The 19821-nt window shown below is 44.9% G+C and overlaps 1 protein-coding gene across 2 annotated transcripts in view; it reads left to right on the plus strand.

Moving 5' to 3' along the window:
- IFT80 (intraflagellar transport 80) overlaps positions 1-19821 on the plus strand; it is a 184130-nt gene that overhangs the window by 42612 nt on the left and 121697 nt on the right. For both annotated transcript variants that reach the window (XM_038749271.1, XM_038749279.1), the window contains exons 4-5: positions 9933-10043; positions 13644-13712. In XM_038749271.1, coding sequence (XP_038605199.1) covers positions 9933-10043; positions 13644-13712 — 180 coding nt within the window. The remainder of the gene's footprint in view (positions 1-9932; positions 10044-13643; positions 13713-19821) is intronic.

A 19821-nucleotide genomic window follows, 5' to 3' on the forward strand; every position in this document is an offset into this window, starting at 1 on the left:
GGAGGTGTGCAGCGTGAACAACTTACAGGCAGATGCAACACAGATACTGGTCTCTCTTTCCTTCCCTCTCTTTCCCTGTCATGCTCTCTCTCACATCCCCCCTTTCCTTCCCCCCCCCGGCCATATCTTGGGTCATACTGCCCTTCTATCCTCTGACACCTTTTCCACTTTCCCCATATCAAAGATCTGGAGCTCCCTTCCCATTTTTCCAGTCACCACTGCTCTCCCATCTTTAAAGCTCTCCTGAAATCCAGCCTCCCTCCAAGTGCTTAGTACAGTGTCCTAGTAGAGGTTTAACTTTTCCATCACTGTAGGCAGCACCACCATCCTTCCTCTTTCACAAGTCTGTAACCTTGGCGTTATCCATAACTACTCTCTGTCTTGCAACCCACATATTCAATCCATCACTAAATCCTGCTGGTCCCACCTTCCCAACATCACTAAAATCTGCCCTTTCCTCTCCATTCATTCATTCATTCAGTCATATTTATTGAGCGCTTACTGTGTGCAGAGCACTGTACTAAGGGCTTGGGAAGTACAATCCAAACTGCTACCACGTTAATCCAGTCACTTACCCTGTCCCGCCTGGATTACTGCATCAAATTCCTTGCTGACCCTTCCAGTCTGTTGTTGCTCTCCACTCCAGTCCATACGTCACTCTGCTACCTGGATAATTTTTCTACAAAAACAGTCAGAACATGTTACCCTGCTCCTCAAAAAGCTCCAGTGGTTGCCCATTCACCTCTGCCTCAAACAAAAACTCCTCTGCACTGTCTTTAAAGCACTCCATCACCTTGTCCCCACTTACCTCACCTCACTACTCTCCTACAACTCAGCCCTCAAACTTCGCTCCTCTAATGCTAACCTTCTGTACCTCTATCTCGCCTGTCTTGCCGCCGACCCCTAGCCCTCAGCCTGCTTCTGGCCTGGAACACCCTCCTTTCCTTCCTCAAATCCGACAGAAAATTACTTTCCCCGCCTTCAGAGTCTTATTGAAGGCACATCTCCTCCAAGAGGCCTTCCCAGACTAAGTCCCACCTATCCTCATCTCCCATTCCCTTCTGCATTGCCCTGACTTGTTCCCCTTGCTCTTCCCCCTCCTCCAGCACCACAGCACTTATGTACATATCTGTAATTTTATTTATTTGCATTGATGTCTGTTTCCCCCACTCTAGACTGTAAGCTTGATGTGGGCAGGAAATGTGTCTGTTTATTGTTGTATTGTACTCTCCCAAGCACTTATTACACTGCTCTGCACAGACAGTAAACTTTTAATAAATATGATTGAATGAATGAATGAGTTTAGTGCTAAATAAATACTACTGATTGAAACCTTCCTCAGGTCATGTCAGTTGTGAACAACAGCCACCCTTACTTAGCCCTTTTCATTCATTCATTCATATTTGTTGAGTGCTTACTGTGTGCAGAGTACTGTACTAAGCACCTGGAAAGTACAGTATAGCAAATAAAGAAACAATCCCTGCCCACAGCGGGCTCACAGTCTAGAGGGGAGGAGATAGACATCAATACAAGTAAGCAGGCATCAATATAAATAGAATTATAGATATATACTGTCAATCGGTTGATCAATCATATTGAGCGCCTGCTATGTGCAGAGCAGTGTACTAAGTTTTTGGGTGAGTACAGTATAACAGAGTTGGTAGGCACATTCCCTGTACACAATGAGCTAACAGACTAGAGCAGGATACAAACATTATAAATAAATGAGTACCCCCTCCAGATTCTTGTAGCCGTCATCTACCGCTCCCCCCGGCCCCGCCTCCAACTTCTTTAATGATTTTGACCCCTTTCTCACCTTCCTTCTCTCCTTTTCCATGCCCACTCTGATCCTCGGAGACTTCAACATCCACATGGACGTCCCGGTGACTCCTCTGCCACCCGCCTTATAGCTCTCCTTGATGCTGCCAACCTCCTGCTCCACCCCACCTCGCCCACTCACCAACTTGGTCACACCCTCGACCTCATTATCTCCTACCGCTGCACTATCTCCACCCTCACCAACTCTGAAATCCCTCTCTCTGATCACAGCCTTCTCATCTGCCTCCTCACTCACACTCCTCTCCCCTGTAAATCTATATTACTACCTCACAGACCTCCGCTTTTTCGACCCCATCCATCTTTCTGAGCGCATCACACCCCACCTCACCTCCCTTTCCTCTCTGCCCAATCTTGATGACCAGATTACTGCTCTCAACTCTACCTTCTCAACTCAACTCCCTCGCTCCCCTTTCCCTTTGCCGCTCTTGTACCACTAACCCACAGCCTTGGATCACTGCCACTTTCTGCCTCCTTCTCTCTTATGCTTGAGCTGCTGAGCGCTGCTGGCGAAAATCTAAACACCAAGCCAACCTTGTGCACTTCAGGTTTATCCTTTCTTGCCTTAGCTCTGCCCTCTCCTCTTCCAGGCAAAACTATTTCTCCTCCCTTATTGACACCCATGCCCGTCATCCCTGTCATCTCTTCCATACATTTAACTCCCTTCTCAGGCCCCCTGTTCCTCCCCCTCTTCCATCCCTCACCCCCAATGATCTGGCCTCCTGCTTCACTAGTAAAATTAACTCCATCAGGTCTGAGCTCCCCAAAGTCAATCCTCCCCTTTCTCCAACCCCCCTGCTCTCAACCTTCTCTGCTACTCTCCCATCCTTCCCGGCGGTATCTTTAGATGAGATCTCCTCCCTCCTCTCAAGTGCTACTCCAGCCGCCTGTGCTTCAGACCCCATTCCCTCTCATCTTATGAAATCTCTCACTCCTTCCCTCCTCCCCTCCTTAACTTCCATCTTCAACCGCTCACTCTCCACTGGTTCCTTCCCCTCTGCCTTCAAGCATGCCTACATCTCCCCCATCCTAAAACAACGCACTCTTGACCCCACTTCCCCTTCTAGTTATCGCCCTAACTCCCTCCTACCCTTCCTTTCCAAACTCCTAGGACGAGTCATCTACACCCGCTGCCTCGAATTCCTCAACGCCAAATCTCTCCTTGACCCCCTCCAATCTGGCTTCCGTCCCCTACACTTCAACGAAACTGCCCTCTCAGAGGTCACCAGTGACCTCCTTCTTGCCAAATCCAACGGCTCCTACTCTATCCTAATCCTCCTTGACCTCTCAGCTGCCTTAGACACTGTGGACCACCCCCTTCTCCTCAACATGCTATCCAACCATGGCTTCACAGACTCCGTCCTCTCCTAGTTCTCTCTTATCTCTCTGGCTGTTCATTCTCAGTCTCCTTTGCGGGCTCCTCCCCCCCCTCCCATCCCCTTACTGTAGGGGTTCCTCAAGGGTCAGTTTTTGGTCCCCTTCTGTTCTCTATCTACACTCACTCCCTTGGTGAACTCATTCACTCCCATGGCTTCAACTATCATCTCTACGCTGATAACACCCGAATCTACATCTCTACCCCTGCTCTCTCTCCCTGCCTTCAGGCTTGGATCTCCTCCTGCCTTCAGGACATCTCCATCTGGATGTCTGCCCGCCATCTAAAACTCAGTATGTCCAAGACTGAACTCCTTATCTTCCCTCTCAAACCCTGCCTTCTCCCTGACTTTCCCATCACTGTAGACGGCACTACCATCCTTCCCGTCTCACAAGCCCACAACCTTGGTGTCATCCTCAACTCTGTTCTCTCATTCACCCCTCACATTCAGTCCGTCACCAAAACCTGCCAGTCTCACCACCGCAACATCGCCAAGATCCACCCTTTCCTCTCCATCCAAATCGTTACCTTTCTGGTTCAGTCTGTCATCTTACCTTGACTGGATTACTACATCAGCCTCCTCTCTGATCTCCCATCCTCGTGTCTCTCCCCACTTCAATCCATACTTCACGCTGCTTCCCGCATTGTCTTTGTGCAGAAACGCTCTGGGCATGATACTCCCCTCCTTAAAAATCTCCAGTGGCTGCCTGTCAACCTACTCATCAAGCAAAAACTCCTCACTCTCGGCTTCAAGGTTCTCCATCCCCTCGCCCCCTCCTACCTCACCTCCCTTCTGTCCTTCTACAGCTCAGCCAGCACCCTCCGCTCCTCTGCCGCTAACCTCCTCACTGTACCTCGTTCTCGGCTGTCCTGCCGTCGACCCCTGGCCTGGAATGCCCTCCCTCCACACATCCGCCATACTAGCTCTCTTCCTCCCTTCAAAGCCCTCCTGAGAGCTCACCTCCTCCAGGAGGCCTTCCCAGACTGAGCCCCCTTTTTCCTCTCCTCCTCCCCAGCCCCCCGCCCTACCTCCTTCCCCTCCCCACAGCACTTGTATATATTTGTGCAGATTTATTCCTCTATGTTACTTGTACGTATTTACTATTCTGTTTATTTTGTTAGGATGTGCGCATAGGTATAATTCTATTTATTATGATGATTTTGACACCTGTCTACATGTTTTGTTTTGTTGTCTGTCTCCCCCTTCTAGACTGTGAGCCTGTTGTTGGGTAGGAACCGTCTCTATATGTTGCCGACTTGTACTTCCCAAGCACTTAGTACAATGCTCTGCACACAGTAAGCGCTCAATAAATTCATTCAATCATTTATTGAGCGTTTACAGTGTGCAGAGCAGTGTACTAAGCGTTGATACGATTGAATGAATGAATGAGTATACATATGAAGACATGTCTAGTTGAGTATTCAAGTTATTCTGATTCCCTGGTGTGTAAAGGTCTTTAGGTCTGTCTCTCTTGTGAGTCAGGAATGGATCTTGTGCTTCTGTTGTATTCCCCGAGAGCTTTAAATACAGTGTTTTGCACCCAGACACCCATTAATTACCAATAACTACTTCTAATTGTACTAAATCGTAGAATGCTTTTGTTGTATCGGGTGCTATCTTTTGCAATCTGCTTAACGGCTATTTCTAGAATTACAAGGTGCCTTCTCTAAAATATTCATTGATGATTATCTTTGAGATAGAGCGTGTTTAGAAATATGGTCCCCTTTATTTCCTGCACCAAGAAACACAAGGAATCTTCTTGATATGGGGCAGGCAAGCCAAAAAACAACTGCAGTTGATGATAAATAATGTACTTCAATTTAGAAGTTCTTGTTAAATCCTAGTCGAGGATGTTTTGGACAGGTATGAGAAAAGTAAAAGGTGGAACCCTGTAGCAGCCTCCTTCCCGGCTTCTCTGCCTCCTGGCTCGCCCTAATCAAGTCTTTACTTCACTCTGTTGCCTGGAGGATCACTTTTCTTTCGCCACAGTTCGGCAATTCAAAAATCTCAAGGAATTGCTTTCCTCAATCTTTGTAACATTAATATTGGAAATAACAATTGTCTATTTCCACCAGTAGCATCGTCCAGAGGGTTGGGGCAGGAGTGTCCTTAGGAAAACTTTTTTTCTCCCCATCATCTAGATCTGGATGTGAAATGCTATGAGATTGTGGTATAAAGTGCCTCTTGTTGTGGTAAGCCCAGGGATGGATTCAAGAAGCAGCTTGGCAACGTGGCGCAGTGGCAAGAGCATGGGTTTGGGAGTCAGAGGATCTGGGTTCTAATCCTGGCTCCACCACTTGTTTGTTGTGTGACCTTGGGCAAGTTACTTCACTTGTCTGTGCCTCAGTTCCTTCATCTGTAAAATGGGGATTAAGACTGTGAGCCCCACGTGGGACAACCTGATTACCTTGTATCTACCCCATATTTGTACATGTTTATTACTCTATTTATTTATTTATTTTACTTGTACATATCTATTCTGTTTATTTTATTTTGTTAGTATGTTTGGTTTTGTTCTCCGTCTCCCCCTTTTAGACTGTGAGCCCACTGTTGGGTAGGGACTGTCTCTATATGTTGCCAACTTGTACTTCCCCAGTGCTTAGTACAGTGCTGTGCACACAGTAAGCGCTCAATAAATACGATTGATTGATTGATTGATTACCCCAGTGCTTAGAACGTTGCTTGGCTCGTAGTAAGTGCTTAACAAATACCATCATTATTATTCAAGCCAATCAGTTCGGATGCAGTGCTTGTCCCATACAGTTCTCACAGTCTTTGTTCTTTGTAAGGAAATTTAGGGTAAAACACTGTTCTGGACATCCTTTTAGAAAAATTGATTCCTTTGGCATTGTTTCTGGTAACTACTCCAACATAAAGTAGACTCATAAAATGTATTAATTTGTGCTTCTGTAGACACATGCTGTTTCTGCCACTGTCCAGGCTTAGGACATTTACCTGTAAATTCATTCATTCAGTCGTATTTATTGAGCGCTGTGTGCAGAGCCCTGTACTAAGCGCTTCGGAAGTACAAGTTGGCAACATATAGAGACAGTCTCTACCCAACAACGGGCTCACAGTCTAGAAGGGGGAGACAGACAACAAAAGAAAACATATTAATAAAATAAATAGAATAGTAAATATGTACAAGTAAAATTCATTCATTCATTCAATCGTGTTTATTGAGCTCTTACTGTGTGCAGAGCACTGTACAAAGCACTTGGGAAGTCAAGTTGGCAACATAGAGACAGTCCCTACGCAACAACAGGCTCACAGTCTAGAAGGGGGAGACAGACAACAAAACAAAACATATTAATAAAATAAATAGAATAGTAAATATGTACAAGTAAAATTCATTCATTCATTTGTATTTACTGAGCTCTTACTGTGTGCAGAGCACTGGACTAAGCGCTTGGGAAGTCCAAGTTGGCAACATCTAGAGATGGTCCCTGCCCAACAGCGGGCTCACAGTCTAGAAGGGGGAGACAGACAACAAGACAAAACATGTGGATAGGTGTCAAGTCGTTAGAACAAATAGAATTAAAGCTAAATACACATCATTAACAAAATAAATAGAATAGTAAATATGTACAAATGAAATAAATAGAGTAATAAATCTGTACAAACATATATACAGGTGCTGTGGGGAGGGGAAGGAGGTAGGGTGGGGGGGATGGGGAGGAGGAGAGGAAAAAGGGGGCTCAGTCTGGGAAGGCCTACTGGAGGAGGTGATCTCTCAGTAGGGCCTTGAAGGGAGGAAGAGAGCTAGCTTGGCGGATGGGCAGAGGGAGGGCATTCCAGGCCATGGGGAGGACATGGGCTGGGGGTCGACGGCGGGACAGGCGAGAACGAGGCACAGTGAGGAGGTTAGCGGCAGAGGAGCGGAGGGTGTGGGCTGGGCTGGAGAAGGAAAGCCTCCCATCCCCTTACTGTAGGGATTCCTCAAGGGTCAGTTCTTGGTCTCCTTCTGTTCTCTATCTACACTCACTCCCTTGGTGACCTCATTCGCTCCCACGGCTTCAGCTATCATCTCTACGCTGATGTCACCCAAATCTACATCTCTGCCCCTGCTCTCTCTCCCTCCCTTCAGGCTCGTATCGCCTCCTGCCTTCAGGACATCTCCATCTGGATGTCTGCCCACCATCTGAAACTCAATATGTCCAAGACTGAACTCCTTATCTTCCCTCCCAAACCCTGCCCTCTCCCTGACTTTCCCGTCACTGGAGACGGCACTACCATCCTTCCCGTCTCACAAGCCCGCATCCTTGGTGTTATCCTCGACTCCAATGTCTCGTTCTCCCCACACATATCCAATCTGTCACCAAAACCTGCCGGCCTCACCTCCACAACATTGCCAAGATCCGCCCTTTCCTCTCCATCCAAACTGCTACCTTGCTGGTTCAATCTCTCATCCTTTCCTGACTGGATGACTGCATCAGCCTCCTCTCTGATCTCCCATCCTCCTGTCTCTCCCCGCTTCAGTCTATACTTCACTCTGCTGCCCGGATTATCTTTGTGCAGAAACACTCTGGCCATGTTACTCCCCTCCTCAAAAATCTCCAGTGGCTACCACTCAACCTACGCATCAGGCAAAAACTCCTCACTCCCAGCTTCAAGGCTGTCCATCACCTCGCCCCCCTCCTACCTCACCTCCTTTCTTTCCTTTTACAGCCCAGCCCACACCGTCTGCTCCTCTGCTGCCGCTAACCTCCTCACTGTGCCTCGTTCTTGCCTGTCCTGCCGTCAACCCCCGACCCACGCCCTTCCCCTGGCCTGGAATGCCCTCCCTCCACACATCCGCCAAGGTAGCTCTCTTCCTCCCTTCAAAGCCCTACTGAAAGCTCCCCTCCTCCAGGAGGCCATCCCAGCCTGAGCCCCCTTTTTCCTCTCCTCCTCCCCATCCCCCCCAGCCCTACCTCCTTCCCCTCCCCAGGGCACTTGTATATATTTGTACAGATCTGTTACTCTATTTATTTTACATGTACATATTTAACATTCTATTTATTTTGTTAATGATGTGCATATAGCTATAATTCTATTTGTTCTGACAATTTTGACACCTGTCTGCATGATTTGTTTTGTTGTCTGTCTCCCCCTTCTAAGACTCTGAGCACATTGTTGGGTAGGGACCGTCTCTATATGTTGCTGACTTGTACTTCCCAAGCGCTTGGTACAGTGCTCTGCGCACAGTAAGCGCTCAGTAAATACGATTGAATGAATTAATGAATTTTAGGGTCTCATAGCATTTTAACCTTTCAGATGGAAAAACGCATCATAAAATCTTATTAACTGTTAAATAGGCATAGACTTTGTCATCAGTCTTTCATGTCCTCTATACTGTGAGCTTCTCGTGGGCAGGGAACGTGTCTACCAACTCCTTTGTATTGTACTCTCCCCAGCGCTTAGGACAGTCATCTTTACACAGGAAGTGCTCAGTAAATACCATTGATTGAACATTGATGCATATCCTCTGACTATTGCAAAACTGGCTATTCTCATCAGTAACCTCAAGGTAATTTGCTGTTAAGGGCCTGAAATCACTAGAGGAGAGCACTTAAAGATGAAGGGGAGGTAGGAGAGGACAAAATACCTCTCCCTCTTATATTCTTTCCTCCTTTCTTGGAATCCACCCTTCTTGGAAGCATAAGTGATAGAGCACTGGATTGGGATCAGGAGGACCTGGGTTCTAATCCCCGCTCCGCCACTTGCCTGCTGTGTGACCTTAGGAAAGTCACTTCACTTCTCTGCCTCAGTCACCTCTTCTGTAAAATGGGGATTAAGACTGTGAGGCCCATGTGGGGCAGGGACTGTGTCCAACCCAATTTACTTTGTATCCACCCCAACACTTAGTACAGTGCTTTGCACATAGTAAGCACTTAACGAATACCACAATTATTATTTTTATTATTATTTTATTGAGACTGCTTTTCATCATCACACCTAATAATTATAATTGTGTTATTTAAGTGCTTATTAAGCACTAGGATAAGTAAATGATAATCAGGTTGGACACACAGTCCCTGTCCCATAGTCTCAGCAGGAGGGAGAACAGGCATTGAATCCCTATTTTCAGATGAGGGAGCTGAAGCACAGATAGGTTATGTAACCTGCCCAAAGTCACACAGCAGGCAAGTGGCAGAGCTGGAATTTGGATCCAGAACCTTTGACTAACAGGTCTGTGCTCCTTCCCCCAGGCCATGCTGTTTCCTATTTGCGTGTCCATTTTTCTCCCATGGAACCGAGGTGTTCAGCTCTTCCCTGCTAGTTTTTTGTTCTGTTTCCTTTCCCCAAATCATTACAAATAATGTGGGCCAGTAATTGGGGATTTGGCTAGGAAAGATCACCTGTTGCTGCCATCACTTGATTCCCTCTAAACTCTAAGCTTGTTATGGTCAGGGAACATGTCTGCTAATTCTGTTGTATTGTACTTTCCCAAGTGCTTATTACAGTGCTCTGCATATAGTAAGTACTTAGTACCACTGATAGATTGAAATAAGTGATTACCAGTGACATCCTTGAAGCCAAGAATGCAATAAAATTATCTGATTATGTCTGTAATTGTAGAGTAATAGTATCTATTGCTGCTGTCAGTGGATTTCTGCTGTCTCTCATATTAAGCAAATACATCCATTTAAAACAATAAAGTAATAATTGAGTAAGTGCAAAGTTACTCAAGGTGTCAACTCCATTTATTTACAACTTTGTCGTATAATTTGTTCTTAGGAAAATTTCACCTGATTTCAAAGTTAGGAAGAGTGGAAAAAAGTGTGGAAGCTCATTGTGGAGCCGTGCTTGCAGGAAGGTGGAATTACGAAGGAACGGCATTGGTTACAGGTAAAATCGTAAATATTTTTTTGTTAGATTATTTTACAGTAAATGGAGACTGCTATGTTTTTCAGTAACTTTCTTGGTAAATTTCACCGTTCTAATAAATAACATTAACCTTAGAGTTGTAATTTAGTTTTGTGGAATATGCCTTTGCGATTATTTTACCAACTCTTCTTGAACCTGCAGTTGAGGGATCTAGCTGTAAAAATGCATATGAGGTCACCGTTGTCTGCACAGTGTGGAAATGTCATCATTGTTCTTGGAGCAGCTTTTTGCCTGGGAGCGTTCCACAGTTACCCTCCCGTCCTTAGTCATCATCATCAATCGTATTTATTGAGCGCTTAACTGTGTGCAGAGCACTGTACTAAGCGCTTGGGAAGTACAAGTTGGTGACATATAGAGACAGTCCCTACCCAACAGTGGGCTCACAGTCTAAAAGGGGGAGACAGAGAATAAAACCAAACATACTAACAAAATAAAATAAATAGAATAGCTATGTACAAGCAAAATAAATAAATAAATAAATATCATCATCAATCGTATTTATTGAGCACTTACTGTGTGCAGAGCACTGTACTAAGTGCTTGGGAAGTACAAGTTGGTGACATATAGAGACAGTCCCTACCCAACAGTGGGCTCACAGTCTAAAAGGTGTCCAGTCAAGTCACAGTCTGTGACTCACAGTCCTTCAAAGCCTTATTGAAGGCACATCTCTAAGAAGCCTTCCCTGACTAAGCCCTCCTTTCCTCCCTTCTCCCACTTCCTTCTGCATCACCTTACTGAAAAAATGTAATTAAATTAAATTTAATTAAAATTAAAATTAAAATTTTACTGGAAATTGTTCGCTGTCAGGAGTTAGGGGCCAATGATAAGTCTAAAGAAAACAGAGACAATGGAGCAACCTCCAAAAGGGAAGCCATGTGCACAGCCAAAATTTTATAATGTCAGTATAGAGTTGCTGGGGAGGCCCAGAGTTGATTCCGGTCTTGTCTTTTTTTTTTGCTTTTTTTTTCAAGTCCTAGTGGATAGACCATGGGCCTGAGAGTCAGAAGGACCTGGGTTCTAATCCCAGCTCCGCCACTTGTCTGCTGTGTGACATTGGGCAAAGCACTTCTCTTCTCTGGGCCTCAGTTACCACATCTGTAAAATGGGGATTAAGACTGTGATGTCCAACCGGTTTAGCTTGTATATACCCCAGTGCATAGTAAGTGCCTAACAAATACCATAAAAAAACCAAAAGCCACAGAATTGTGTTAGTTTGGCAGTCCACTGAATAAAGATCAGCAAGGAAGTAGAAAAACGAATCCAGAAGGCCAGCACAGCCTATGGGACATAACCAAAGAGAATGCAGCAGCAACATTCATTCATTCATTCAATTGTATTTATTGAGCACAAACGGTGTGCAGAGTACTGTGCTAAGCACTTGGAAAGTACAGTTCAGCAACAGAGACAATCCCTACCCAACAACGGGCTCACAGTCTAGAAGTGGGGGAGACAGTCAAGAAAACAAAGTAAAACAAGTAGACAGGCATCAATAGCATCAATTATAGAATTATAATCATCAATCGTATTTATTGAGCGCTTACTATGTGCAGAGCACTGTACTAAGCGCTTGGGAAGTACAAATTGGCAACACATAGAGACAGTCCCTACCCAACAGTGGGCTCACAGTCTAGAAGGGGGAGACAGAGAACAAAACCAAACATACTAACAAAATAAAATAAATAGAATAGATATGTACAAATAAAATAAATAGAGTAATAACTATGTACAAACATATGTACATATATACAGGTGCTGTGGGGAAGGGAAGGAGGTAAGATGGGGATGGAGAGGGGGACGAAGGGGAGAGGAAGGAAGGGGCTCAGTCTGGGAAGGCCTCCTGGAGGAGGTGAGCTCTCAGCAGGGCCTTGAAGGGAGGAAGAGAGCTAGCTTGGCGGATGGGCAGAGGGAGGGCATTCCAGGCCCGGGGGATGACGTGGGCCGGGGGTCGATGGCGGGACAGGCGAGAGCGAGGTACGGTGAGGAGATCAGCGGCGGAGGAGCGGAGGGTGCGGGCTGGGCAGTAGAAGGAGAGAAGGAAGGTGAGGTAGGAGGGGGCGAGGTGATGGACAGCCTTGAAGCCCAGGGTGAGGAGTTTCTGCCTGATGCGCAGATTGATTGGTAGCCACTGGAGATTGTGGTCGTTGTGGGCAAGGAACCTGTAATGGTTATTACAAAACAATTTCCCTCCCTCCACACATCCGCCGAGCTAGCTCCCTTCCTCCCTTCTAAGCCCTACTGAGAGCTCACCTCCTCCAGGAGGCCTTCCCAGACTAAGCCCCCTTTTTCCTCTCCTCCTCCCCCTCCCCACAGCACTTGTATTTAGTTGTACAGATTCATTACGCTATTTATTTGTACAGATTTACTATTCTATTAATTTTGTTACTGATGTGCATATGGCTTTAATTCTATTTGTACTGACGATTTTGACACCTGTTTACGTGTTTTGTTTTGTTGTCTGTTTCCCCCTTCTAGACTGTGAGCCCGTTGTTGGGTAGGGACCGTCTCTATTTGTTGCCGACTTGTACTTCCCAAGCGCTTAGTACAGTGCTCTGCACATAGTAAGCACTTAATAAATACGATTGAATGAATGAATGAACAAACCTGTCCAGTAACTCTGTATTGTACTCTCTCAAGCTCTTAGTACCGTACTCGGCACCTAGTGCTCAATAAATACCATTCATTGATTGATCCTGCACTAGTTGACAGATCATCTAATCCAGCCCTTTCCTTTCCATTTACTTCTTATTTCTTAATTTCCAAGCTTCAGAACTCCATAATCTCTTTAGGTGTTTTTTTTTACAGTTTTTAAGAAAAATGGCGATAACTTAGTTGAGAAAAATTCTTATAATAATAATAATAATAATATAATAATATATAATAATATAATATAATGATAATAATGATGATGGCAATTATTAAGCACTTCATATGTATGACGCGCTGTTCTAAGCACTGGGGTGGTTACAAGGTGATCAAGTTGTCTCACGTGGGGCTCACAGACTTAATCCCCATTTTACAGATGAGGTAACGGAGGCACAGAGAAGTTAAGTGACCTGCCCAAAGTCACACAGCTGACAAGCAGCAGAGCTGGGATTAGAACCCATGACCTCTGACTCCCATGCCCTTGCTCTTTCCACTGAGCCACACTGCTTCTCAAGTCTCTCACTAATGCTCAGTTTCTTAATCACCACAAAATCTTTGGTTTACACCAGAGGGTTTAAAATATTAATATGCTTATGAGTATATATTAAATATTTTGAATAAATAAGCATTTAAAAGTATGTGATTTTTTTGTAACTCTGGATTAACAAGTAAAAGTGACCACTAAACTGATTGCTATAAGTAAAAATAAATGTTCATTTTGGGGAATAGGCATACTCCATGAAAGCTTCCAATTTTCCATATAATAATGATGATGGTATCTGTTAAGCACTTACTATGTGCAGAGCAGTGTTCTAAGCACTGAAGCACCGTTCTAAGTGCTGAGCACTGTTCTGATCGCTGAGCACTGTTCTTTCTAAGCACTGTCTCTTATGAAATTGTATGTGCTTTTCTTTTCAGTTGGAGAAGATGGACAAATAAAAATCTGGTCCAAGAGTGGAATGCTGAGATCCACTTTAGCTCAGCAGGGTAAGTTTTGTAGATTAGTATGGGAAACATAACAGAAAAAGGCAGCATTACACTCTGTTAAGAACTTTGCATTACACTCTGTTAAGAACTTTGACTGATCAAACATTGTAATCTGATTGAACGTACATAGATTAGGTTGATGAGGTGCCCAAGCTGCTTGTTTTCTTTGTTTCTGTCATGATTTAATGTCCATGGCTTTTCATCATAGTGCCTCTTGTAACTCTAGCAGAGAAACCAAAGAAACACAGCAAGCCCTTATTTTCAAGATCATTATGAATCTTTGTCAATCACGCCTCTGTCTTTTCAGCCAGAAACTGTCTGGCATAGAAGTCACCTCTTCCCCACCCCAAAAGGGTCAGGTCGGGGCTTAGTCTGAGGCATCTTTGCCCCACCGTCCACCCCCAAAGCCCATACTAGAGCTGTGCCAAGGTTTGCTGCCATCCGCATTAGCCAGCTCTTTGTCCAAGCTGACCCACGGGAGTTCCGTTGTAATCTCCAGGCTCCCAATCAGTCAATCAATCAATCGTATTTATTGAGCGCTTACTGTGTGCAGAGCACTGTACTGAGCGCTTGGGAAGTCCAAGTTGGCAACATATAGAGACAGTCCCTACCCAACAGTGGGCTCACAGTCTAAAAGGGGGAGACGGAGAACAAAACCAAACATACTAACAAAATAAAATCAATAGAGTGGATATGTACAAGCAAAATAAATAAATAAATAAATGTCATCATCAATCGTATTTATTGAGCGCTTACTATGTGCAGAGCACTGTACTAAGCGCTTGGGAAGTACAAATTGGCAACATATAGAGACAGTCCCTACCCAACTCACAGTCTAAAAGGGGGAGACAGAGAACAAAACCAAACATACTAACAAAATAAAATAAATAGAATAGATATGTACAAGTAAAATAAATAAATAGAGTAATAAATATGTACATACATATATGCAGGTGCTGTGGGGAAGGGAAGGAGGTAAGATGGGGGGGATGGAGAGGGGGACGAGGGGGAGAGGAAGGAAGGGGCTCAGTCTGGGAAGGCCTCCCAGCCCTTCTTCCCCAGTCCTGCGAAAATGCTTCAGGGAGACTTGTCACCACCATCCAGTGAATTCAAGTTCCAGCCTCCACCGAAGTCCTGAGGCGCATTTGGAATTCCGCCATCAGGGCCTACTCTCAACTCCAGCTTGTAACTCCTGTTTTGAGGGGTGTTTTCACATCCAAGTGGTCTCAATTTTTAGACATGGTTTTCTCTTTGTGTTGGAAAGAGATCTATTTTGTACAGATTTATTATTCTATTTTACTTGGACATATTTGCTGTTCTATTTATTGTGTTAGTGATGTGCATCTAGCTTCATTTCTATTTATTCTGATGACTTGACACCTGTCCACGTGTTTTGTCTTGTTGTCTCTCTCCCCCTTCTAGACTGTGAGCCCGTTGTTGGGTAGGGACCGTCTCTGTATGTTGATAGCTTGTACTTCCCAAGCACTTAATACAGTGCTCTGCACACAGTAAGTGCTCAATAAATGCGATTTAATGAATGAATGAATGAAAAAGTATCCAAAGTTGTTTTGGATTTTTTTTAATGGTTTATGTTAAGCACTTACTATGTGTCAGGCACTATACTAAGCATTGGGTTAGATACATGCTAACAGATTGGACAGTACATGTCCCACATAGGGCTCGTGGTCTTAGTCCCCATTTTACAGATGAGGTAACTAAGACACACAGGTCACACAGTAGACAAGTGGTGGATCCAGGATTAGAACACAGGTCCTCTGACTCCCAGGCTCTTACTCTTTCCACTAGGCCATGCTACTTCTTAAAGCTAGTTCAAATTTTGCAGTAAAATCTCAAACAGCAGCTCATACAAACTGATAGTAGATATCCATGTTGCATCAGTATCGGGCCAGAGGAGTAGAAAGCCAGTTGTTACTGTTAGAAAGGAAGGTCTCAGGGTTACTGTACTTCCCAAGTGCTTAGTACAGTGCTCTGCACACAGTAAGCGCTCAATAAATATAATTGATTGATTGATTGATTATCTCTACTAACTCAATTGCATTGTACTCTTCCAAATGCTTATTACAGTGCTTTGCACACAGTAATCAGTCAGTATTATTTGAGAAGCAGCATGGCCTAGTGGATAGATCCCAGGCCTGGGAATCGGAAGGTTGTGAATTCTAATCTTGACTCCACCATTTGTCTGCTGTGTGACCTTGGGCAAGTCACTTCCCTGTGCCTCAGTTCCCTCATCTGGAAAATGGGGATTGAGACCGTGAGCCCCACGTGGGACAAGGACTGTGTCCAACCCAATTTATTTGTACCCACCCCAGCACATAATACAGTGCCTGGCATATAGTAAGCAGTTAACAAATACCATCATGATTATTATTATTATTATTTTCTGCTTACTGTGTGCAGAGCACTGTACTAAGGTCTTGGGAGAATACAGCACAGCAGCATTGGTAAGCACAGTCCCTGCCCATAATGAGCAGCAGCATCTGAGAGTCAGAGGACCTTGTTATCTAATCCTGGCTCTGCCACTTATCCACTGTGTAAATGTAGGCAAATCACCTGCCTCAGTTCCCTCATCTGTAAAATGGGGATTAAGACCGTGAGCCCCACATTATTCCATCTACCCCAGCACTTAGTACAGTGTCTGGCACATGGTATAGTATTCTAGATTGTGAGCCCACTGTTGGGTAGGGACCATCTCTATATGTTGCCAACTTGTACTTCCCAAGTGCTTAGTACAGTGCTCTGCACACAGTAAGCGCTCAATAAATACGATTGATTGATGGTAAGTTCTTAACAAATATCATTAAAAACAATGAGTGTTTCTGTCATTTCATCATCATCATCATCAATCGTATTTATTGAGCGCTTACTGTGTGCAGAGCACTGTACTAGGCGCTTGGGAAGTACAAGTTGGCAACATATACAGTCCCTACCCAACAGTGGGCTCACAGTCTAAAATGGGGAGACAGAGAACAAAACCAAACATACTAACAAAATAAAATAAATAGAATAGATAAGTACAAGTAAAATAAATAAATAAATAGAGTAATAAATATGTACAACCATATATACATATATACAGGTGCAGTGGGGAAGGGAAGGAGGTAAGATGGGGGGGATGGAGAGGGGGACGAGGGGGAGAGGAAGGAAGGGGCTCAGTCTGGGAAGGCCTCCTGGAGGAGGTGAGCTCTCAGTAGGGCCTTGAAGGGAGGAAGAGAGCTAGCTTGGGGGATGGGCAGAGGGAGGGCATTCCAGGCCAGGGGGATGACGTGGGCCGGGGGTCGATGGCGGGACAGACGAGAACGAGGTACGGTGAGGAGATTAGCGGCGGAGGAGCGGAAGGTGCGAGGTGGGCTGTAGAAGGAGAGAAGGGAGGTGAGGTAGGAGGGGGCGAGGTGATGGAGAGCCTTGAAGCCCAGGGTGAGGAGTTTCTGCCTGATGCGCAGATTGATTGGTAGCCACTGGAGATTTTTGAGGAGGGGAGGAACATGCCCAGAGCGTTTCTGGACAAAGACAATCTGGGCAGCAGCATGAAGTATGGATTGAAGTGGGGAGAGACACGAGGATGGGAGATCAGAGAGAAGGCTGATGCAGTAGTTCAGACGGGATAGGATGAGAGCTTGAACGAGAAGGGTAGCGGTGTGGACGGAGAGGAAATTTATACTCAGGAACGCTTTAAACTCAGATCTGCCAGGGCCAGAGCCTCCCGTTCTCCCACTCACCTCTCCCTCCCTCGACCCTCCACCAGCATCATTAGGGGAATTCTGCAAGGGAACTGGCTTCTCTGCTAACTGGATAAAAGGCTCCCCCTTCCCAGGGTCAGAGCCGAACGGAGTGAACGAAAGTGGTTCGTTTTGACCTGGATCTTTTCCTGCAGGGTCCAGCTTCCTTGTTCTTCCTGAGATCTAGATAGAAAGATCTCCTTGAGATAATGCATTTCTCTTTAGCCATGCTATTCCCCGAGGGCAAAAAGGAAGTTGGAATAGGTCAGCTTGGTCATTAGCTAAATTTGGGAGCATTTTAATCTAAACTCTACTTCCCATCTTCTCCCCAAGCAAAGCTCTCAGACAGCACCTGGTTTAACTGTAGCATGGCTTACTAATCAGATCTTCAGCTTGGCCCTGACAGTCTTAAACTTCAGTAGATGTACATGGTACCACACAAACCATGCCTTTAGTATTTTGTCTGTTGCTATCTTTTCCATTTTGTGTTGCCAGTTAAATTCCAAATTCGACTTTGGTTTGGAAGATTGGTTCAGTGATGGTCACTGGGGCCTACACAGAACTGTCAGTTAGCGCTTGTTTGAAATTTCTAATTCCATATCATCAATCAATCAATCAATCAATCGTATTTATTGAGCGCTTACTGTGTGCAGAGCACGGTACTAAGCACTTGGGAAGTACAAGTTGGCAACATATAGAGACAGTCCCTACCCAGCAGTGGGCTCACAGTCTAAAAATATCATCCTTTGGTAACTTTAAATATAGGACGACTGCTATTGGTCCTTGTTTATGTTGTACAGCAAAGTGGACCTAAGTTTGATGATAAGAATAATAATGACATTTGTTAAATACTTACTAGGTGCCAAGCACTGTTCTAAGCACTGGGGTAGATACAAGGTAATCAGATTGTCCCACATGGGGCTCACAGTCTTAATTCCCATTTTACAGAGGAGGTAACTGAGACACTGAGAAGTTAAGTGACTTGTCCAAAGTCACACAGCTGACAAGTGGCAGAGGCGGGATTAGAACCCACGACCTCTGACTCCCAAGTCTGTGCCCTTTCCATTAAGTCACGCTGCTTCTCTCAGCAAGCAGAGTTTCTGACTGACCCAACTAGAGGAAAAACCTTGCTGGATTCTAGAAACTACAAAATACAAATATTTCCCTAATTCAGTACCAGCCCACAAGCTAGGAACCAAGCACACCCGCCACGGCCCAAGTCCTTGTCACTTATCTGTCCACTGACCCAGATTTGGCAGTGTCTTCCTTTTTTTAATTTTTATTAAGTGCTTACTCTGTGCCAAGCACTGTTCTAAGCTCTGGGGTAGATACGAGCTAATCAGGTTGGACTCAGTCTGTATCCAAAATAGGGCTCACGGTCCAAGAAGCAGGGAGTGGTATCTAATCTCCGTTCTCAGGTGAGGTAACTGAGGCACAGAGAAGTGAAGTGATTTGCCCAAGGTCACACAGTAGGCCAGAGGCAGAGGGCCGTGCTGTTGACTTTTCTAATTATGACGTCCTTCCAGTTTTCTTCTTCTTGTCCCCATTCTACCTTGGTATGGAGACCAGATGAGGCGCAATCAGTCATTCTTATTTATTGAGCGCTTACTATATGCAGAACACAGTACTAAGCACTTGGGAGAGTATAATAGAATTAAACATATTCCCTGCCCATAACAAGTTTACAGTCTAGAAGGGGAGACGGCATTAGGTCAATCAATCAATCAATCAATCGTATTTATTGAGCGCTTACTATGTGCAGAGCACTGTACTAAGCGCTTGGGAAGTACAAATTGGCAACACATAGAGACAGTCCCTACCCAACAGTGGGCTCACAGTCTAAAAGGGGGAGACAGAGAACAGAACCAAACATACCAACAAAATAAAATAAATAGGATAGAAATGTACAAGTAAAATAAATAAATAAATAGAGTAAATAGAGTAATTAGGTGGCTTTAGGATATTTGAAGGGGTCAAAAGGTCAGAGGTCTCTGTGGGGGAATGGGATAGATTTGTTGGGGGAGGATCAGGTGTCATAGAGGAATTTCAGAATTGAGAAAGGTAGAGATTGTACAGTGATTAAAGATGATAAAATCAAGTGTGTGCCCAAGTTTGTGAACGTGTGAGTTAGTGGAAGGGTAGTTGGGGACATCCACATGGGTATCCTGGTAATAATAATAATAATGATGGCATTTATTAAGCGCTTACTATGTGCAAAGCACTGTTCTAAGAGCTGGGGAGGTTACAAGGTGATCAGGATGTCCCACGGGGGTCTCACAGTCTTAATCCCCATTTTCCAGATGAGGTCACTGAGGCGCAGAGAAGTGAAGTGACTTGCCCAAAGCCACACAGCTGACAGTTGGCGGAGCCGG

The sequence above is a fragment of the Tachyglossus aculeatus genome, chromosome 1 (genome assembly GCF_015852505.1).
Source record: "Tachyglossus aculeatus isolate mTacAcu1 chromosome 1, mTacAcu1.pri, whole genome shotgun sequence".
NCBI classification, from domain to species: Eukaryota; Metazoa; Chordata; class Mammalia; order Monotremata; family Tachyglossidae; genus Tachyglossus; species Tachyglossus aculeatus.